This window comes from Oryzias latipes, chromosome 13, assembly GCF_053564925.1.
Source record: "Oryzias latipes strain Hd-rR chromosome 13, Olatipes_Hd-rR_3.1".
NCBI lineage: Eukaryota > Metazoa > Chordata > Actinopteri > Beloniformes > Adrianichthyidae > Oryzias > Oryzias latipes.
The window spans coordinates 36445594-36468294 of record NC_136249.1 but is presented as its reverse complement, the minus strand read 5'-3'; the positions used below and the strand labels follow the sequence as shown (position 1 = coordinate 36468294).

Here is a 22701-nt window from a genome sequence, read left to right as displayed (position 1 = left end):
TCAGATGGTAAATTTGTTCCAGGTCTTTAAAACCTTTAAATTCTCAGAGTTTGTAACAGATTCAGCTCATTTTGTAATTTCAAGAACAGCTGAAGGTTTGGTTTAAGTTACGGTCATCAAACGTGCGCATGCGCGTTTTTTTCCAACTTTCTCCGGCGTCTCAGAAGGCCACAGGCCGCTACAGCTGCTCCAAGCTCTCGGACGCTGATTGGTCCCCTGGATGAAGAAGGGGGGAGCTGTGGGAAGCGTTTCATTGGCAGTTTCCAGACGGAGCCACGCCCTCGGCAGATGATTGGTGGGTAGCTCGCTGGATGGGCGGGGCCTGGTTTAAACTGCGCTCCCGCCCTGAACCCTGGCGTCAAATTTCGAACGAAGTTCCTCCGGAGGAGCACCTTCAACGAGCCGCTCCGCTTCAATTTGAGAGCCGCGAGGCGCAGGCTGACCCCCCCCGCGGCGGTACCGGCGCCATGGCGGAGCTCAACTATTCTGTCACCACCGAGAAGCGGCAGAACCGGCAGAGCACGCAGAAGAAGACCTCTGGGAGCCAGGTGAGGAGAAGCTAACCGCTAGACCGTTGCGCGTGAGAACTCAGGATGTATGCTAGCTCACCGAGCGGGAAACATGATTGTCACGCGGCTTCGCCCCTCAGACTTAACGTTCAGGAAGAACTGCCGACTAACGATGACAAGCTCACATCGGGCACCGGTGTAACTGTAACGGGGATGCACGTAACCCCCAGCTTCGAGCGGCAGAGGGCGCCGCTGCGCTTCTACAGTCTTAGCGGTCAAGGGTTCGAATCCCGGGATTGACCGTAGTGGGTCCGAACCGCCTCATTCTTCAATGATCTGACATTCTTCTGGAGTCAGTGGAGTGACGTCAGGTTTTGATGAGGCCAGTGACACCCAGACTGCCTCCTTCTGCTCAGTCATTGATTCCTTCAAACATTTGGTAGGTTCTGTTCCATCGTGTTGGCACCTCGTTTATTCATTTATGGCCCCGTGTTCCCAGCTGTTGCTGTATTTGAGTGAGCTTCTCTTTAGCAGTCACGCTCCATCGAAAGTATGTGTCGTGTTTTGTTGCGCATTTCAGTTTATTGTTGGGATTTGATCACATGATTTTCTCACAGTTAAATTCAGGGAACGGGCTATACAAATGGTTTGCCGTATTTGCAGCATTCGAGCACATGCAGTCATGTTTGCTGCTGCATCAGTGACAAGACACCTGACCTTTCCTGCTATGCCCCACTCCTCCATGAGGCTCCTTTAACCCTGGCAATGTTTCCTGCAGTGTGTTTCTGAGGAAAATGCTGCACTGCCAAGACTGATGATTGGAGTTCATGGCTTTCTGTGTCCACATAGTGGCCAGTAACGGCTAGATATGCCTCCATATTCATCGACGTCCACATATCAGCTGTTAAAGTAACAGCAACGGCACTCTGGAGGTCCTTTTTGGTTTTCTCCTTTTCCTCCTCATATCTCTGGCTCACCAAGTCCTTGATGGTCTGAAAATAACCATACAAATACGGTTACACCAATAAAATATAGTTATGTAGTTAGTACAAACATATAATAAAAATCCTTAAACATACCTTTCTGCTTGGTAGAGCATACGAGGGTACAAGAAGCTTCAGGAGCTCCCTGAATCCTGACTGTCTTTGATTATATTGACCACTGCCTCATCCACTGCAAGCCAAGAGGAACTATTTTGTCAAAAGCTTAATAAAAGGACTGTCATTCTTACAAACAATGTCAAATAGACATAAGACGACATGGTGGGGTAGTGGTTAGCACTGTAGCCTCGCAGCTAGAGGGTTGGAGGTTCGATACCAGGCCTGGAGCCTGTCTGTTTGCATGCATGTTTTTTTTTAGCACAATTTTTAGAATGAATTTCAACATACCTGGGGTACTCTCACGAGTATCTGCCAATTCTTCATTGCCATGCGTAGCTCTATAATGCCTCAGCATTGATGAAGTGCTCTTATTGATATAAGATAGCTCTGTGGAGCAGAGCCGACACTTCACCTACAATAACACAAAAAGTTCATTTATCTGAAAACAATTCAAACCTCTTACCAGAACATTACATTCACATGTTATAGAAAATAGACACCCTATCTCATGATTACGGATAAGGATCTCATGATTACATGATAACATGAATAAAGCAACTGTAAGGCTCTTTAACTGACTATCATATGTATCACAGGTCATTCACTTGATAGACTGATAAAGTGAGTGCAATGCGCCACTGTAAAAAATAGTATATAAAGGAGAAAAAGATTTACCTTGTTTGGCGTCACAAGATCAAAATTATTCCACACGGGGAAAACTTCCTAGGACGATCCAGGATCAAGCAGAACTCCATCCGACAAACCCTCGACATGTTGATGCAGTTTGTTTCCTGATAAACACACTTTGGCGCGGCACATCCAAACGATACAGTTCCTGTTTGGTCACGTGATTCTTCCTTAAAGCGATAAACACACCGATGCGAGGTTTCCCTCTTGAGCTCTCGGCACAGTGCTGATGCACCAGTGTCACTCGTCCCATCTGTATGAGCCAACTGAAGGTGGCACAGGTGAAGCGCTGCGTCATCAGCCAGGTTGTGGGTGTGTCACTGGGGGCGTGCGTGGCACGAAGTTTGAAAGGTGCTCACTTACTCGCGGTGAGGGATGTGAATGGATGAGGAAGTGGGGTGAGCCGCGGTGTTCACATAATTTGTTGACCGCGTTACTTGACCGCGTCACTTGAGTGGTTTTGGAAGCCTGTCACTGCTGGAATATTTAACTTATCAATCGTTTGGACTGTATGGATTGGAAACCTGCAGAATAAAATAAATACTTCGCAGCCAGGCAGACGTTTGGGACTTTTCATTGGAACGCGCGTCGGACAAAGAAGCCGCAGCTTAGCTCACGGCGGCCCTCAACGCTGTTTAGCCGCAACAATAAAGTCAACAAATTGTGACTCTCAGAGACTTTGATTGGTGGAATTATCACCCTGGAGTTTTGGAGATCATTCGATCGCTTTTGGAACTGGAAACTACTGGATGTGCGACGTGATTGGAGCGCCGCAGCCCACTACGTTCATTCATCGATGGTTTGGTACGGCGTTCATTCATAAAACCGTTGGACCTGAGGTATGGAAGCACACACAACAGATGCATGCGCCTGAAGACGGACAGTGATGACAACTCATCTTCACGTTTAAATAACAAAATGGAGCCAAGCGAATCTATATCACACTCTGATGTTAAAGATAAAGATGAAAAAAGACAACCAAAGCTTACTGTTAAAGCTTTGGAAAACAAGATTGAAAAGCTACAGAAAGACCGTCAAAGAAAGATTAATGAAATTAAAACTGTAATCAGAAACCTCAAGGAATTTATGCAAACTCAAGAAAATGTTAAGATTGTTCAGTCTCACTCTGATAACTTAAAGACATTAATGGAAGATGTTAATCAGCTTCATGAATCTGTCATTCCACTACTTCCATTAGAGGAACAAGAACTGCAAAATAACTGGTTTTCAAGCATTTATAGATTTAATTCTGCATTTATAGCTGAAGTTGGAAGTTGGCTTTCAAATGTGTATGATCAGTCATGTGACCTAAAGGCTTCCACCACAGAAGAAACCTCTCATCCACAACAGTCTGAGTTATTTGTTGAATCTTCAGTCAAAAAAGCAGCAGAGTCATACATTTCTCATGGGTCAAAGAACAGCAATGATGCAATTGATGATGTGAAGCCAAATGACAGTGTTTCCAACATTGGTAGCAGAAGATCAAACAAAAGCCACTCAAGTAGGAGTAGATCATCTCTATCCTCAACATCTTCAGCACGCATTAAAGCTGAAGCAGACATTGCTGCATTAATGGCAAGACAGAAAATGTTAAAACAAAAGCATGCTTTAGAAGAGCAAGAGGAACAGCTCAGGAAAAGGAAAGAAGAACTGAGTTTGGAGACTGAAATTGCAGCATCAGTGGCTAAAGTAAAGGTGTACCAGCAGAGCTCAGCTTGTTCTCAAGCAACAGCTGCTTCACGTAACGGATCTGATGGAATGAACTCTTATTTTGAAAGAGAACAAAAGAAAACGCAAACCTTAAATCCTTATTCTGAATCATTTGAGCCTACAGTTATTGGACAACAATCTCACAATAGTGTTACAGTGTGTCAGCCTCATTCACAGCCAGTCGTCAATACTAAAGTAAATCGAGTGGATACTCAGACTCAAATTACAGGCGTAGATCAGATGAACTCAGTGACTCAACAAAATGAAGCTTATACTATGAATCAGTCTCACCCTCAAACAGCACATGAAACGAACCCATCATCAGCTGGTGAAAGTAACCAATTAATATCAGTATTGGAAAGACAAAATGAAATCACGTCTTTGTTGGTTCATCAACAGTCTGTATTTTCACTCCCAAAAAGAGAAATTCCAGTATTTGATGGTGATCCTCTTCATTACAAGTCTTTCATTAGCGCATTTGAAGACAGCATTGAAGCTAAAACAAACAGTGCAAAGGATTGTTTGTATTTTTTAGAACAGTACACTAGAGGTCAACCTCGAGAGCTAGTAAGAAGTTGTATCCAAATGCCCAGTGATTCTGGATATGTTAAAGCAAAGTTACTACTTCAAGAACATTTTGGCTGCTCAATCAAGATAATTTCTGCATATATGGATAAAGTTTTTTCATGGCCTGCTATAAAATCTGAAGATGTAAAAGCTTTACAAGCATACAGTTTTCTACTCCGAGAATGCTGTAATGTTATGGAAGACACTGAATTCATGCACGAGTTGGATGTTCCTGGCAATATGCAAGCTATTATCAGGAAATTACCATATAAGTTGAAGGATAAATGGAGACACGTTGTTTGTGACATACAGGAAAGGTTTCACAGAAGAGTCAACCTTCTTGATATTGTTCAGTTTATTGAGAAGCAGGTGAAGATTGAAAGTGACCCACTGTTTGGTGATATTCAAGACTTATCTACTCCAAGGAAGGTTGTTAGAGCTTCCAAGCCACAGCCATGTTCAAAGTTCAAAGGAAGCAGTTTTGCTACCACAGTTGGTGCTACAAAAAGGAAGGTAGAACCTAGAATGGAGAGAGAGAAAAATTTACCTGTTGCTAAAAGCTGTCTTTTCTGTGGATCAGGACATTATTTGGATTTGTGCCCTCTATTGGAAAAGAGAACACATGTGGAGAAAATGACCTTTTTAAAAGAAAAGGGTCTGTGTTTTGGTTGTCTGTGCATTGGGCACATGAGTAAAGACTGCAGGAGAAGGCTGGAATGTAAAGTGTGTGGTTTGAAGCATCCCACAATGCTGCACATCTTTCCTAAAGAAAAGGAAACTGGTCCAATTCAGAGGAAGGAGAACACTGACAGTGCATGTGCGATGGCTTCACTTTCTGTCCAATCTAGTGGTTTAACTGGGGCCGGTGAACATGATTGTACTCTACCGATTGTACCAGTTCGAGTTAAATCCAAAAAGAGCCAACAAATGATAATAACATACGCCTTCTTCGACCCTGGTAGCTCTGCATCGTTTTGCACTGATGAACTCATGAGGAAACTAAAGCTAAGTGGGAGAAGAACCAACATCCTCTTAAGAACAATGGGTCAGGAGAAGATGGTTGGGAGTTGCATCGTTTCAGACTTGGAGATAGCTGGATTGGATGAAGATATGTTTTGTGAATTACCCGAATTGTACACACAGAGTTGTATGCCTGTACATCGTGATAATATTCCCCATCAAGACGATCTGCTAAAATGGCCACATCTGGCAGACTTAAGAATCACAGAAATCAATTCAGGAATTGATTTGCTTATTGGTGCAAATGTCCCTAAAGCACTAGAACCATGGCATGTCATACGAAGCGAAGATGGTGGTCCATATGCAGTTAAAACAATCCTTGGCTGGACAGTAAATGGACCTCTAAGAGTTGTAGTTGGTGGAGAAAGAAGAAATAAACAGTTAAGTGTCACTGTGAACAGAATATCTGTGTCTAGACTTGATGATCTGTGGCAACAGCAGATGAAAATGGATTTCCCTGAATGTTCTCAAGATGAGGAGCTTGGATGGTCAAGGGAAGATCATCGTTTCATGGAGATGGTTTCAAAATCCATCAAGCTGAAAGACAACCACTATGTCATTGGACTACCTCTGAGACAGATTGATGTGAAGATGCCAAACAATAGGGCGGTAGCAGAACAGCGTGTTTTGATGTTACAAAGGAGATTTACTAAAGACCAACAATACCATTCTGACTACACAGGTTACATGAATGACATAATCTCTAAAGGCTACGCAGAGAGAGTTCCTGTTGAAGAGCTTAATCGTGGTGATGGAAAGGTTTGGTATTTACCACATCATGGAGTTTACCACCCTCAGAAGAAGAAGATTAGAGTGGTGTTTGACTGTGGTGCTACGTTCCGAGGAGTTTCTCTGAATGCTCAGCTTTTACAGGGCCCTAATCTCTCAAATTCATTGGTGGGTGTCATCACTCGATTCAGAAAGGAGCCTGTTGTCCTTATGGCAGACATAGAAGCTATGTTTCATCAAGTTAGAGTACCCCATTCTGATTCTGATCTGTTGAGATTTCTCTGGTGGACAAACGGAGACCATACACAAGAGCTGGTGGAGTACAGAATGGTTGTACACCTATTTGGCGCAACATCTTCTCCAAACTGTTCCAGTTTTGCGCTGAGGAAATGTACAGAAGATAATCAGCATTTGTTCACCTCAAATGTGACCAACACTGTGCTTCATAACTTTTACGTGGATGACTGTTTGGTGTCTGTGAGTTGTGAAGAGGAAGCTGTTATGTTATATCATGGTTTACGTGCACTGTGCAAAAAGGGAGGCTTTCAGCTTCTGAAGTGGATAAGCAATCGCCGTAATGTCATAAATGCTATACCACAGCATGAAAGATCCAAAGAGGTGAAGAACATAGACCTGAACAGAGACAATTTACCAGTAGAGCGTGCATTGGGTGTGCTGTGGAGTGTTGAGTCAGATCTGTTCAGATTCAACATCATGTTGAAAGACAAACCTCTGACAAGAAGAGGAGTTTTATCGGTCGTAAGCTCTATCTATGATCCCCTGGGTTTTCTTGCGCCATTTGTGCTGACCGCAAAGCAACTCCTTCAGATCATGAGCAGAAGACGAGTTGGTTGGGACGATCCTTTGCCACAGGATATCGTGCAGGAGTGGAAAAAATGGTTGGATGGACTTCATCAACTTCAAAGTTTTGAAGTCACCCGGTGCCTTAAACCTCCAAATTTTGACAATACTTTGAGCGCTCAGCTTCACCACTTCAGTGATGCAAGTGAAGAAGGTTTTGGAACAGTGACCTATTTGTTGCAGCATGACTGTAAAGGGCAAGTGCACTGTGCATTCATAATGGGGAAAACACGTGTTGCTCCACTTAAGCCCGTTACAGTACCTCGCATGGAACTGACAGCAGCAGTGGTTGCAAGTCGAATGGATAAATTATGGAGAAATGAGTTGAGAATGGAACTGCAAGAGTCTGTATTATGGACTGATAGTACTTCTGTATTGAAGTATATCAAAAATGAAACGTCAAGATTCAAGACTTTTGTGGTGAATAGAGTCACAGAAATACTTACCTTGACCAAATCATCTCAATGGAGATATGTTGATACCCATAGGAACCCGGCAGACATTGCATCAAGAGGAGCCACTGTTGAATCTCTCTTGAAGAGTAACACATGGGTGTCAGGACCAAACTTTCTGCAGGAATCTGAAAGAAACTGGCCACTAAATCCAGATGAACTCCATAGAATCTCTTCAGATGATCCAGAGGTTAAGACCTTTGCATTTGTGAATGCTGTAGACGCCAGTGAGAAGGTTGATCCAGTTATGAGCTTCATTAATTACTTTTCTTCTTGGGTCAAACTGAAAAGAATGGTTGGTTGGCTACTCAGGTTCAAGCGCCTGTTGCAAATGTTTGTTCAAGAAAGAAAACAAATGAAAGCCAATCCAACAAGTTCCAGCTTTGATGGGGTGAGAAGTGAAGAACAAAAGAAGGAAGTAAGTTCAATCAATAGTGGCCAGAATGCATTTGGTTCTTTAACGCTGGAAGAGTTTACAGAGGCAGAAACTGCTATAATTCTTTATTGCCAATGGAAAAGATATTCACAAGAGATCACAAGTTTACAGAAAGGAGGGCACATAAAGAAGACTAGTCACCTCTACAATCTTAATCCTACTCTGGGAGAGGATGGCGTCTTAAGAGTCGGAGGCAGACTTAGTAGAGCAGCTATGCCAGCTGAAGCAAAGCATCCAGCTATTTTGGCCAAAGACCTTCACATTTCTGGGCTTATTTTACAATATGTGCATCATCAGACAGGACATGGTGGACGCAATCACATGCTTGCCGAACTACGCCAAAGGTTCTGGATGCCAGGAGCTAGCACCGCCATCAGGAAGATTTTATCCAAGTGTATTACTTGCCGCAGACTCCATGCTGCACCAGGCTGTCAGAGGATGGCAGATCTTCCCCCTGAGAGGGTATGTCCAGATGAACCTCCCTTTACTCGTGTTGGAGTTGATTGTTTTGGCCCCTTCGAGGTCAAGCGAGGAAGGAGCATGGTGAAACGATATGGAGTCATCTTCACTTGTCTTGCAATAAGAGCTGTACATCTGGAAGTATTGTCATCATTGGAAACGGATTCCTTCATCAATGGCTTCCGAAGGTTTAATGCCAGGCGTGGGCAAGTGTTGGAGCTGCATTCAGATAACGGAACCAATTTCGTTGGGGCTGAACGTGAGTTAAAGGAAGGAGTAAGAAGATGGAATCATTCACAAATCAGCAACACCCTACTTCAGAAGGGAATCAAGTGGATTTTTAATCCCCCCACTGGATCACATCATGGTGGAGTATGGGAGCGTCTGATCAAATCAGTGCGGAAGGTTATGAACTCTGTCTTAAAGACCCAGAGTTTGGATGAGGAAGGTCTTCATACCTTCTTATGCGAAGCCGAAGCCATCATTAACAGTCGCCCCATAACCAAAGCCTCCACTGATGTTAACGACTTAGAAGCCTTAACTCCAAACCATCTACTTCTCCTAAAATCTAAACCCCTATTGCCACCAGGAGTGTTTTCTCAGGAGGAAGTTTACGCTCGTCGACGATGGAGACAAGTCCAGTACATGGCAGATCTTTTTTGGAAACGCTGGTTGAAGGAGTACCTACCTCAGCTTCAAGAACGGCAAAAATGGCAGAGCATCCGGAGAAATCTTGTTCCTGGGGATATCGTCATCATCTTGGATGATTCTGCACCTCGAAATTCATGGCTGACTGGTCGAGTTGTGGAGACTGTTCCTGACAGGAGAGGACTTGTGCGACAAGTTCGCATTAAGACAAAGACTAGTTGTCTGAATAGACCTATTACCAAAGTGTGCCTTCTACAGGAAGCTGAGGAGCCATGAAGATCTGAAGAAGACTTTCTAGTTAACATTGACTCTTACTGTTGGAATGGTTTGAATGATCACTTGGGTTGGGTAAAGCTCACATGGTGGGTTGGTGTTTTAATGCCTTCATAGTTTTGTCTCCTACACATTGAGTAGGTAATTATTATGTGTAATAATTAGGGGCCGGAATGTATGAGCCAACTGAAGGTGGCACAGGTGAAGCGCTGCGTCATCAGCCAGGTTGTGGGTGTGTCACTGGGGGCGTGCGTGGCACGAAGTTTGAAAGGTGCTCACTTACTCGCGGTGAGGGATGTGAATGGATGAGGAAGTGGGGTGAGCCGCGGTGTTCACATAATTTGTTGACCGCGTTACTTGACCGCGTCACTTGAGTGGTTTTGGAAGCCTGTCACTGCTGGAATATTTAATTTATCAATCGTTTGGACTGTATGGATTGGAAACCTGCAGAATAAAATAAATACTTCGCAGCCAGGCAGACGTTTGGGACTTTTCATTGGAACGCGCGTCGGACAAAGAAGCCGCAGCTTAGCTCACGGCGGCCCTCAACGCTGTTTAGCCGCAACACCATCACTAGTTAACACTGTTGAATTATAACTATTAAACCCAAAAGAAGACTCCAATTCTACAGTTCTGTAAATCTATCAGTGGTTCTTCTCTTGTCTTTTCACTGATGGACACTTGGCAGCTCTTCTTCCCAAACAGCCGAGACCCTCAGTGTGGATGAAGAGGATTTTCATTTAGTCTGGACTTATTGAAGGTGGAGAAGTCAGAGAGGATGTGCTCCCAATTCTGAGTCTGTGTTGAAATTTTTTTTAAGTTTACTTTTTAAACCACAAATCAGTAAAGGAGAAACAAAATTCAGTAACCATTTTTAGATTTTCTATCTTATGACTTTTTGCACATTTAAACTCTGGTCATAAGTTATTGTAGAGCAGCCGGTCAGCCACTCCTATATTTTTATAAAAAACGGATGGAAATTCATGTTGGTGACACCAAATAGGTGCAGCCAAGATGCACAATAAGCGTGTTTGAGATCACCCAGGTGGACTGAACGCTGCACACATCACCTGGTGTGTGACGGATGTTTTTGCTTTTGCTCCAACATCACCTGTCAATCATCACAAAAATATCACCAGAAAGGGGTGGAGCAAGGCGCCGACCTGAGCAAACGCAGCTGGAAATGTATTACCGCACTAACTGCAAACCCCAAAAGACTACAAAACAATGCATTGTGGGACGTGTCCTGATGGGTTTTGTAGTTGAGTGATCAATTAAAATCATTTTAAATACCTATTGATTAAAAAAAGGCTACATGCATTACAAAACATTCAAATAAATATAAAATATATAATAACACAGATCGTACTGAGGGGAGAGGCAGATTAAAACTGAATGTTAAGGACAACTCCAACTTCCTGTTCTCCTTCAGTCTCGCTGCAGCTTCGCCTTCACCCCCCCGGCCCAGTCTCCCTAACGCTCCACGCGCGGCGCTGGTTCATCTCAAACACGTCTATCGTTGTATTTTTCACACGTATTTTCAGTGTGTCTAAGACTACATGTTGTCGCTCGCAGATGTGATGTCACGCAGGCCGTTGGATGTCACACATGTAGGTGTGGGACATAACCGTAACCCTCCTCCGGGTCTGTGCGACCCAGAGAAAAGTTCAGCTCTGACTGCATGTATTTAGAAAATTACGAGCGAATCAATACGTTCTAAAAAGGAAAGTAAGGAACTCCTTCATGTGGTGCGGGGAGGGGGCTGTCAGGTGTCCTGCCTTAAATGTTCCCCTGCTTTCAAGCCTGATAAATGTCACGCCCCCAAGAGTCATATACTACAGTGTGATTGGTTGGTTCGTCAGCTCTGCGCACGACAATGAAAAAGAGTCGTTCATGGGGGCTGCAAATGGGCCGCGAGTTTGAGACCCCTGATTTAGAGTGACCTGTTAGAAGTGGAACCAGTTTATGTTCCACCCCGAAGAACCAAAGTCACACTCAAAGCCCGTCTGTCTGTAGCTCCTGAACAGAACCGATGAGTCCAGCAGCTTGGATCACCTGGATGAAGTCAATGAGGTTGTGATGATGTTTTATGTTCTCCGTCATCTGATGGATTCAGAGCTTCAGACCTCGTTACCATGACATCGTTGTTGCGGCGACGTCGTACTGCCTGAGGCTACCTGTTCTTCCTGAGGATGGACGCAGACCTGGAGTCCAATCAGAACTTCAGGCCTGACCGTTGCTGTGGCGACTGCATCCCCTGTGTGAAGGTGACATGTCTGCACCTGTGTTCCAGGTGATTCTAGAGAAGGTTCTGGGCATCACCACAGTCAGCAGCAGTGGACTGACCTCTGACCCCAACACCGGCCTCATCGCATACCCAGCAGGGTAAGCCCCGCCTTTTTGCCCACCTGTGCTCAGAGTTCGTGTGGTCTCAGGTAACCGCTCTGCCTGCAGGAGTGTGGTGGTCCTGCTGCACCCCTTAAGGAACCAGCAGAACCACATCCTGAACTGGTCCAAGAAGCTGTTCACCGCTGTGGCCTTCTCTCATGACGGAAAGCACCTCGCCACTGGAGAGGTAAGTGTGGGCGGGGCCTGCTGTTGCCTCACAGTCGCTCATTGCGTGTGTGTGTTTCAGAGCGGGCACAGGCCCTGTGTGCGGGTGTGGGAGGTGGGGGGCTCTCAGGTGGCTGAGGTCCAGTCCCACAAACACAGAGTTTCCTGCGTGGCGTTCTCCTCCAACAGCGGCTACATCGTCTCCGTGGGTTACCAGCACGACATGACGGTCAGCGTGTGGGACTGGAGGGTGAGCCCAGAACGCATGCAAACACACATGTATGGAAACACGGACACACACACGTATGCAAAAACGGACACACACGCATGCATACGCGGACACACACGCATGCAAACGCGGACACACACGCATGCAAACACGGACACACACACACGCATGCAAACACGGACACACACTCATGCAAACACGGACACACATGCACGCACACACACATGCACGCAGAAGGGGAGTGGCATGTTGTCCCAGTGAGGATTGGTTTGCTGAAGGACCCGGTTCTTCATATAAAACATGAGCGACCTGGAACGTTCTCATAATGGGGTTTAGACAAGAACTGTGGAATCATGGGAGAATTTGTGGAATTTAGGCTTTAAGGAGCCGACTGGAAAACCACAGAGAACCACTAACCCCCCCTCCACCCCACCCTCCAGAAAGGCTCCATCGTGGCCTCCAACAAGGTCTCCAGCGGGGTTCTGTCCGTCTCTTTTTCTCAGGACAGCAGCTACTTCGTCACGGCGGGAAACCGCCACGTGAAGTTCTGGTACCTGGACGCCTCCAGGGAACAGCGGGTAATCACCTGACGCTCTGCGGCCAATCGCAGCTCTTCGGTCGCGCTCTGACCCGCTCTGTGCTCTGGCTTTCAGGTCTACGGCACGGTGCCCCTGATTGGACGATCGGGGCTGCTGAACGACCACAAGACCAGGGTGTTCTGTGGGGTCGCATGTGGGCGGGGCCTCATGGCGTCCAACACCTACTGTGTCACCAGCAGCGGCCTTCTGTGCCTGTTCAACCGCGTGCGGTACCTGGAAGCGTGGGTGGATCTGAAGGTGAGGAGCAGCTGGCTGCATTGGCAGATCTGCAGAGTGGGCGGATCCAGCTGTGACTGGCAGAACCTTCCAGAACCAGCAGGTTCCTGATGGTTCAGATGGAGAACCAGGATGTAAATACTGTGGTTTCATGCTGGGCTGCATGAACCCATCATGACCTTTGCAGGTCTGATCGTCTTTTTGGAGGTGTGGTAAAACCTGCAGTGTCCTCTGACGGACAGCAGGGGGCGCTTTTCTCCGTGAAGTTCGGCCTCTTCATGAGGTTGACTGGCTCCGCCTGCTCTCAGTAGGGCACGCTGCAGTGAGGTCTGACCTGATTGGCTGCTGTGATCATGTGACACAGCATTAGCAAATGTTCTTTGCTCCGATCCCTTTGGACCAAACCTCAGCAGCCTGACTGGCTGCCGGTGATGTCACTTAGTGGGAGGAGCTTCTGAGAGCCTTAGGCCTCTTCTGTCCGCAGACATCTTCTGCTAGCTGCCTGACGGTCAGTGAGGACTTTATCTTTTGCGGCTGCGCAGACGGTGTGATTCGAGTGTTCAGTCCTGACCGTCTGCAGTACTTGACCACGCTGCAGCGGCCACATCTCCTGGGGGCGGAGCAAGGGTAACAATCACACGCGCTCATCTCTGTGGTGCCTCCAGAACCCAAACTCACCGCGGTTTGTGCTCAGCCTGCAAGCATCCGTGTCGGACGCTCTGTACCCACCCACGCTGGCCCTGACCCTCGACCCCTGCAACCAGTTGCTGACCTGCGTGTACGGCGACCACAGCATCTACGTGTGGGACGTGCACGACGTGCACAGCGTGGAGAAGATCTACTGGGCGCGGTACCACAGCAGCAGCGTGTGGAGCCTGGAGGTCAGTCCCAGGAACTGAGAACTGTCAGTAATCTGATTACCGCGAGCAATCTGATTTCTTCAAGTACCCTATTGGTTGAGTAATTTATAATTTTGAATAATCTAATTATTGCAAGAAACAGGATTGGGACGACTAATCAAATTTCTACAAGTAATCTGATTATTTAGAATAATATAACTACGTAAATTAATGATTGTGAGCAATCTGATAGTTGGTGAGTAATCAGATAATCTGACCGTAATCGGGTTACTGCAAGTAATCAGATAATTGTGGGTAATCTAATAACTGGGAGTAATCAGATAACTTCGTGTAATAGGTTTACTGCAAGTAATCTAATTGTGGGTTATCTAATTAATGGAAATTACATGAGTATGGCGACTAATCATATTACTCGAGTAATCAGGTTATTGTGAATAACATAACTGTGGGTAAACTTATGATTGTGAGTAATCTGATATTTGCTGGTAATTTAATTACTGCAAGTAACAAGATTATGGTGAGTAATTGGACAGTAATCGGTTATTGTGAGTAATTGGATAATTGTGGGTAATCTAATTACTGCCAGTAACAGTGAGTAATCGTATCACTGCGAGTAATTGGGTTATTTGGACATTTGATCAGTCCTCTTGTTTCCGTTCCTCACATGCTGTAGTAATCGGATTACTCTGACAAAGGCTGTACATCCCGCCGTTTCCAGCTGACCTGAGCGTTGCATGTCCTCCGGGTTGGGGGGGTGTAGGTGTATCCGGAGCGGCCGTATCCGTCCCACGCTCCTCTGCCGGCGTCCTCCTTCCTCAGCTGTTCCTCAGATAACACGGTCCGGTTCTGGAACGCCGCGTCCCACAGGAACCTCTGTGGCGATGTAAGAGCTTGTGGGGGTGGGGGTGGGTTGTGCTTCAGGCATCTGGTTCTTACGGGTTCTGCTTCCAGGACCTGCTGAGGATCCTGAACCTGGGAGCTGCGCAGCAGGGGGAGGCGGTGGACGGGAAGCCGGGAGTCAGAGTTCTGGCCGTCAGTCCAGACGGGCAGCACCTGGCCGTAGGGGACCGCTCTGGAGACCTGCGGTGAGGCCCCGGCTCGGCCCATCTGTGGGGGGTGGGGCGGCGCCTGATGCTCCTCTGCTCGTGTCTCAGGGTCTTTGGGCTGCAGTTTCTGGATCAGCTGGTTAAGATTGAAGCCCACGACTTGGAGGTTCTGTGTCTGGAATACTCACCTGCTTCCACAGGTAAGGTCCAGGACAGGACCACAGAGCCCCCTAGGCCCGTTTTCTGCCACAGACGCGGGTGGGTGGGTTTATAAAACACCCTGCTTCCCGGATTTTGACCCGTGCTGCCGTCGCAGGTGTGAGGCTGCTGGCGTCGGCCGGCCGGGACCGCCTCATCCACGTCTTTGACCCGGACCGGAACTACAGCCTGCTGCAGACTCTGAACGACCACTCCGCCTCCATCTCCGCCGTTAGGTTCACAGGTGCCCCCCCACACCCACCCGCCCTGCATGACGGCGCTCCGTCACCATGAAACCTGAACCTCTCACCTGTGTTTAAGGTGAGAGTCCGGAGGTCCACCTGGTGACCTGCAGCGTCGACAAGAGCATCAACTTCCAGACAGCCGAGCAGGTGAGCCGAAGTCATGGGGCGCTGCAGTCCTCCGGGGGGTGCTGCAGTCCAGACCCACTCCAGAATAGCATCTGTGTAACTGCTGAAAGAACACTTGAAGGCGCGCCCGTCTAGGGAAGGCGCGCCCGTCTAGGGAAGGCGCGCCCGTCTAGGGAAGGCGCGCCCGTCTAGGGAAGGCGCGCCCGTCTAGGGAAGGCGCGCCCGTCTAGGGAAGGCGCGCCTGTCTAGGGAAGGCGCGCCCGTCTAGGGAAGGCGCGCCCGTCTAGGGAAGGCGCGCCCGTCTAGGGAAGGCGCGCCCGTCTAGTGAAAGCGCACCTGTCTACAGACGGCAGACGGTCCGGGGTTTTCCAGGCGCCACTGTGTTGTGGAGAAGACCTCGCTGTACGACATGGACTGCAGCAGAACCCAGGCGGTGGTGGCCTGCCAGGACCGGAACATCAGGTGGGTGTACCGGGGGGGGGCTGCTGCGGGAAGGCGGGGCTGACACCGCGTCTGTCCTCAGGGTCTACGGCGTGGACAGCGGGAAGTTGCAGAGGTGCCTGAAGGGCTCGACCAGCGACAGAGGCGCCCTGCTGAAGGTACGGCCCTCGCCTCAGCGGGATCGTGCTCAAACCCTCCGCTGATCTGAGCGTGTCTGCAGGTCCGAATGGATCCGTCCGGGTCGTTCTTTGCCACCAGCTGCTCCAACAAAAACATTGAGGTTTTCGACTACGAGACGGGAGAATGCGTGGCCTCGCTGTTTGGTCACTCAGGTAAGCCCCCCTCACGGCGAGATGATGTCATCAGAGCGAGACGCTCAGCTGTCGGTGTCTCCGCAGAGGCGGTCACATGCCTGAGGTTCAGCTGGGACTGCACACGCCTGGTGTCTGCGTCGGCCGACAGGTGAGCTGCGCCTGCATGCCAGCGGCTGCGTCGGAGCGTTGCTCAGCTGTCTTCTCCTCCTGCAGCTGCATCTTCGTGTGGAAGCTGGACGGTCACATGACCGGCAACATGAGGAAGATTCTCAGGCCCGCCCACCAACAGCCCGGCATCAGGTGAGTGGCGGGAACGCCGTGCGGCGAGCTCTGCAAAGCGGCTGTGCATCAGCGGCTCTCTGTCTGCAGGAGGGAGACCTTCATCATGGCCCCCTGTTTGCTGCCCCAAACGGAGGAAGAGGAGGAGGATGAAGCTGAGCCCCAGACCCCGATTAGACTGGACACGCCTGACGGTGAGGCCCCCCCCACGAACCGCACACACTGTCATGGGGGGATGGGTTCTAAAGGATTTGTTTGGTTCCAGAACCTTTTCTGCTGCAGAGCAACGGGAAGATGCCGCTGTGGTTCAGGAAGCTGGTGAGAGAACGGTTCTGTCTGTGGTTCCTCTGTGTCTGTGGTTCTTGGTTCTTTATACGCCCACTTTCCAACTGTTTTAATATCTTCAGCAAGCTCAGGGCAGGACCCCCTCTGTCAACCAATCAGAGGCGGAGCCTTACCGGCCTCAGGGCCGATGGGCGAACTCCCTCGTCACCTGCTACACGTTTTCCCCAAACACCATCAGAAACAACCAGGAGGAAGAGGAGGAAGACCTTCGCCATCAGAGCCTGGAGCATCTGCTGGGACACGAGGAAGAGGAGGAGCCAGAGGTGGGTATGACCACCTGCTCAGGTGGGTTGTGTGTCACATGACCTGTGGGCTGACTGCGTGTGCGCCCTGCAGACGGTGGTGGAGCTCAGCAGCACCTTCACGGTTCTCGGCGACGGCACCTGTACAGGCGTGGATGGGTGAGTGCTCTTTACCGCCGCTCGCCGTGCTCTGCTCCTCCCCCTGATTGGTGTGTTTTCCTGCAGACGCTTCAGCATAGACGACGCCGCTATTGGACAGGGGGCGGAGCCTGTATGGAGCACCCAGCTGAGCCCGGACTCGGCGTGCTCCGAAGGCTCCGTAGGAAGTCTGGATCAGCAGCAGGACTCAGGTCAGTCCACCCCTCAACCCAGGTTCTGGTTCTGGTACTCGGCCTGCAGGGTTCCACAGGTTCCTGTCCTCAAAGACCCTGTTGGGTCCAAACTCCTCATGTTTCTGTGTGATGCTGGTGAGGCGTCCACCATTGGAGTGGGGTTTTCGGCGACGCACAGGTTCTCAGGGACACCCGGGAAGATTGTCTGTGATGGTTGGAGGAGGGCTGGTTCAGGGGGGGGGGGCAAACTAGGGCCCGTGGGCTGGATCTGCCTCCATGTTTGGTCTGTCCCACTGACCCATGTTTTTTTTTTCATCTGCCCACACGATCAACTTGACATTTTCTTCCCCCTTCTGCAGCCGTGTCCCGATCTGAAAGCCTCTAAAATCTGTCAAACAGAGCAGGAGACAGTCTTTCCTTTCTACGTCACAGTTCATCTTTCTTTTAGAGCGATCATGTTCTGTGTCCTGATTGGCTGGAGACCCTGTCAATCAATCTCCTCCATGTCTCCTGTAGAGAAAGGCGGAGCTCTTCAGATCAGAAATCTGTGATCCATCAGATCTTTGTTTTCATTCTAAGATCCTGAACTAATTTCTGTGAAGGTTTGAGAATTTAAACCAGAGAAAGTGTGAAAATGTTCATGTCTGTGTGAGAAAAGTGTTTTTAGTCAGTGAGGAGTTTTACTGCCATAAACGTCTGGAATCAGACTCTGTGGGTTTCATAGATCACGGTTATTGTTAGAACATAACTCCTGCAATAAACGAGGAACTCTGTTCTGGTGAAAAGGTAACAGAAATATGATTAGCTGCAGCAGAAGACAGAAATGTGCTTTTCATGATCACTGGATGAGAAACAGACGTGCAGAACACAGCTGCTCAGTTTTAGAGCAAACTGAGACGTGAGGAGCTGCAGCCTCAAAGTCTGCATTAGGATTATGACAGCAGAGGATCCACTAGAGATCCACTAGATCCACAGTATATTTTTCCTGAATTTTTGTCTTAAAAAATCATAGTTCTTTGGTCATTGTATTGTTTCATAAATGTTATTTATGTATTTTATTAAAAGGGTCATGAATGAATGAAACTTTATTGAGACGCTGACTCTCAGTCTGGCTCCTCCTCAGACACGGACTCGATGAGTCAGAGCAGCTCTGCAGGCAGCCTGAGTGCTGAGGATGAAGAGGACAGGAACCCGTCCAGCCTGAGTGAAGGTAGGACGCTCCCCATCGTGAGGAATCGAGCCGCCGCCGCCGCTCTGTGACGCCGCCGCCGCTCTGTGACTGCAGAGAGGTTCGACACGGACCTGAGGAGCTTGCAGCCCCCAGGAGAAAAGCCCTTCCTGAATCCCCGCCTCAGCATCTCCACGCGCTTCCTGTCCCGCTTCCAGGACAGAGTCAGGTCAGATGTCCTCAGGACCGCCGCCCTCACCTGCAGGACAGGGCTCTGGTCCATCCAGGTGACTGTTGTGTCTTTGCAGGGCGTGGCCGGCCCGTTGCAGGCCGTGGCCGGCCCGAGCTCCGCCCTCCATCCCAGATGGGGTAGCTGAAGAAAGCCTGGGCAGCTCCACGTCGGTACGCACACACCTGACTGCCGTCAGCACGGGGCCGGCCTGTGAGGGAGAACCCTTCATGAAACCCAGTCCGTCTTTCCAGGTGAAGTCCGACAGGAGCGGCGCCGGGTCGGCCGTCTGGACCCGGACAGGACGCTGCAGACCGGTTGAGGGTAGAACCGCTGTGCTCCAGACAGGTGGGAGGTTTCCCCTCTAAATGTCAAGCTGTGGGCGGAGCTCCTGCAGGTGGACGAGGCCCTCGGCGGCGACCTCCACCTGCTGAAGCCTCCTCCACCTGCAGCTGTGAAACCAGACGGACTTCTGCTTCTGTGGTTGGCGTGGCGGCAGAGAGGCCGCCAGTTTCAGATCCCGTTTTGGACAGCAGCAGATCTTAGAGCTTCCCTGGACGACCTGCAGGAATCAAAGTTCACACACCTGGAAACGGATCCGTTGGTCTGTCCCCTCAGAACGCCACTCATGTGGCGCTGAGTCTGAGGTCGGGCGCCGTGCGTTCTGAGCGTCGGGCGCCATGCGTCGGTCCGGCAGCACGATTCAGGCGTCACGGCGGGATTTAGGGGGCATGGCCGTCCAGGGTTAAACATCTGAACTTTGGCGAGGATGAGGCGCCGCGTCGACCATCAGGGTCTTTGGGCGACTTGTTCAATGATCAGCGGGTGCCCCCCCCCCACAGCGAGGAGGATCTGACCGTTCTGGTCACGAACTTGAGGAGACTTGAGTGTTTTTCCGTTGATGCGATCATAAAGTGATCGTCCATCAATCAATCGTCTACTTTTCTTTTGTCTGATGCGGGACAGCCAGCCGTCACGCTGGGTCACAGAGACCCAAGCAGCGCTCGCCGTACGGCTCTGCATGATGTCATAACGCAGACGTGGAGACGGATCAGCGATGTTTCTGTAGAGCTCTGATCCGTGAAGGAGATGAACGCAGACGCCGCTGTGGCCATCAGGCCAGGTTAGCGTTAGCTCCGCCCACACGCCTACAATTTATGAAGACGTTCTGACAGGCGTCCAGATGGAGGCAGCCGACACACAGTGGTGTGGTGCAGAAATCCTTTGACCTGTTTGAGGAGGGGGGGCTAGAACAGCCCCCATGTGCTCATGTCATCTGACGTCTCTTCTTGACCCCCCATCAGATAAGACCTCACACAACGTCAGGACGTCCTCTCTGGATCCAGCAGGTGAAGCCCCCCCTGTGGACCTGGAGCCCAGGCTCCACCTGGATGCCCCCCCACAGACCGGGAACCAGCAGAACCTCACCGTCGTCTCAACGGCCCCCCAGCCCAACAGTGAGGCCCCCCAGGTCCAGAGCAGCAGGTGCCCCCCCCTTTGGTCTTTCTGCGGAGGTCCTGGTTCTGAACTCAAAAAGGGTTCCAAAATATTGAATCGGGTCCATTTGAGGCCGATTTCCATTCAAAGAAACTTTATATATCTACAGTAACCGTTTCTGAGGTCAAAGGTCAGGACTGAACATGGGTGCAGTTGCCTTGAGGCTAGCTAACCGCTGCTGCTCTCAGCCTGCAGGTGGAGGCCACGCCCCCTCAGGTGCCATCCCAGGACAGGGATCGTATGGGGAGCGCCGGCAGCCTTGAAGAAACTCTGACCCATACATTCATCCAGAGCCCTGCACTTTTGGCCCCGCCCACCACTTGCACTGAGAGCAGAGTGCCACCTGATCCAGGTGACCCGGTTCTTCCTGGGAACACAGGTGTGGGGAACAGATGGGTGTCTGCGGTTCTAACGTCCACATGTACTGATCACTGAGGTGTAGTTCCACCCCGCCCCTCTAGGGGGCTGCATCCATGTCTAACTCACCTTTTCCACACGGAGACAGATCCGCTGAAGGAGGAGGAGCTTCTCTGACGGTTGTTTTGGTTTCAGACTCGGACGTGTCGGCAGATCATTTCCTGCTGGTCCCGCCCTCCTGCACCTCCTCACCGTTCTCAGAAATGCCCCGCCCCCATGAAGCAAACACCTGTCAGATGGGTAACATCCTGTTCAGTAGAAAGGTTTGATGTTCTTTGATCTGCCGAAGCTCCTCCCCCTGATTGTGTGTCCCGCCCCTCCCCCTGCAGGGGCCTCCATGCAAGGCGCGCTTCTATCTCCGCCTACAAACCACAACCGGGAGGCCTGCAGGCAGCAGTGTCACCACGCCGCCGCCCACCTGCAGCAGGCCGCCGCCCACCTGCAACGGGTGGTGCACCTGTACCAGCAGGTACAGCTACCGACTGGATCAGAACCTCTTGACCAGCGCTGAGAAACCAGACCCGTTTGTTTTGTCCTTGTTGCAGCTCGGGTCCTCGCAGCACGGCGCCCTGCAGGAGGCGCTGTCCATCGTTCAGGCACACCTGCACAGCAGCGCCCCCTCTGTTCTGCTGCAGGATAGCGGCACGTCGCGCCCTCTGGGGAAACGCTGAGCTGCAGGGCCGGACGACCCGGAAGGAACTGGAGCAATTAAGAACCAGAACCGCTGGTAACAGAAGATAAAGTGGACCTTCTTTCCCACAAGCCTCAGCGGTTCTGACCGCCGTCTTTTGTAGTGTTTGTGTAGTTGCTGCTAATAAAGTTTTTGTTTTTAGGACCGTGTTCTCTAACTTCTGTGCACGCGGGAAAGTGAAGGAGTCTCTGTGTGCCGCTGGCTTCTGCGGTCCAGTTAGCAAATTTATGCTAACAGGGTTGTAATAAATGTCCGATCGCTCAAAGGTACTTTTATGGCCCAGTGCCCCTCCCGCCCTCTTCTGACTGAGATGTTCCCCCCTGCCCCCCATCAGAAGAGACTTGGGAGTCCAGAAAGTTTCTTAAATACTCTGGTTTTGTTTCCTTTACTAACTTTAGAACCGGTCCTTGGTTCTGACCCGGGTTTAATTTCAGTTTCAGACTAGAATAGAACATCTTTATTTATGCAGCACTTTTCCCAGAACGAATCGCAATCACATCTTCTTTCTCTTTGGGCTTTTCCCATCAGGGGTCGCCACAGCGAATCATCCTTTTCCACCTCACTCTATCATGGACATCTTCTACCCTAACGTTAGCCAACTTCATGTCCTCTGTTAAGACATCCATGTATCTCCTCTTTGGCCGTCCTCTTGCCCTCCTGCCAGGCAGCTCCATCTCCAACATCCTTCTACCAATATATCCACTATCCCTCCTCTGAACATGTCCAAACCATCTCAGTCTGGCTTCTCTGACTTTGTCGCTAACACAGGCAACGTGAGCCGTCCCTCTGATGTACTCGTTCCTTATCCTGTCTAACCTGGTCACTCCTAAGGAGAACCTCAACATCTTCATCTCCGCTACCTCCATCTCAGCCTCTTGTCTCTGTCTCACTGCTACCGTCTCTAACCCATAGAGCAGAGCTGGTCTCACCACTGTCTTGTACACCTTTCCTTTGAGTCTTGCTGGCACTCTTCTGTCACACAACACTCCTGACACTTTCCTCCACCCGCTCCAACCTGCCTGCACTCGCCTCTTCACCTCTTTTCCACACTCCCCATCACACTGAACTGTTGACCCCAAGTACTTAAACTCCTGCACCTTCTTCACCTCAGCCCCCTGTAACCTAACGCTTCTACCTTGATCCCTCTCGTTCAGACACATGTATTCTGTCTTACTACGACTGACCTTCATGCCTCTTCTTTCCAGAGCAAACCTCCACCTCTC

The 22701-nt window shown here is 49.7% G+C and overlaps 1 protein-coding gene and 1 long non-coding RNA gene across 7 annotated transcripts; one reads left to right on the top strand and one right to left on the bottom strand.

Annotated features, from left to right (window-relative positions):
• The first annotated feature begins 276 nt into the window (after nt 1-276).
• Nucleotides 277-21622, top strand: wdr62 (WD repeat domain 62). 6 transcript variants are annotated; one of them, XR_002289785.3, is made up of 32 exons: nt 278-548; nt 11745-11836; nt 11906-12026; nt 12087-12254; nt 12674-12811; nt 12887-13069; nt 13533-13675; nt 13743-13929; nt 14669-14791; nt 14860-14993; nt 15063-15154; nt 15271-15396; nt 15474-15544; nt 15870-15985; nt 16047-16122; nt 16185-16296; nt 16363-16426; nt 16492-16578; nt 16648-16751; nt 16823-16875; nt 16965-17165; nt 17239-17303; nt 17370-17494; nt 18600-18686; nt 18762-18873; nt 18953-19046; nt 19128-19221; nt 20178-20358; nt 20566-20722; nt 20923-21027; nt 21117-21256; nt 21333-21622. XR_002289785.3 is itself a non-coding variant. In XM_011473251.4 (32 exons), the coding sequence occupies exons 1-32, from the start codon at nt 312-314 to the stop codon at nt 21456-21458; spliced, it is 3948 nt and encodes a 1315-aa protein (XP_011471553.2). In that variant the 5' UTR covers nt 281-311; the 3' UTR covers nt 21459-21622. The 6 variants fall into 6 exon arrangements, 4 of the variants coding, with proteins under 4 accessions (XP_011471553.2, XP_011471554.2, XP_078785943.1 ...); XM_011473251.4 differs by having other exon boundaries at nt 281-548; nt 20559-20749; XM_011473252.4 differs by having other exon boundaries at nt 285-548; nt 20559-20722.
• Nucleotides 1369-2037, bottom strand: LOC110014795 (uncharacterized). The gene is made up of 3 exons (XR_002289787.3): nt 1898-2037; nt 1589-1682; nt 1369-1501 (listed from the first exon to the last, which is right to left on the bottom strand). It is a non-coding gene; the product is annotated as an uncharacterized LOC110014795 (long non-coding RNA).
• Nucleotides 21623-22701: the final 1079 nt, after the last annotated feature.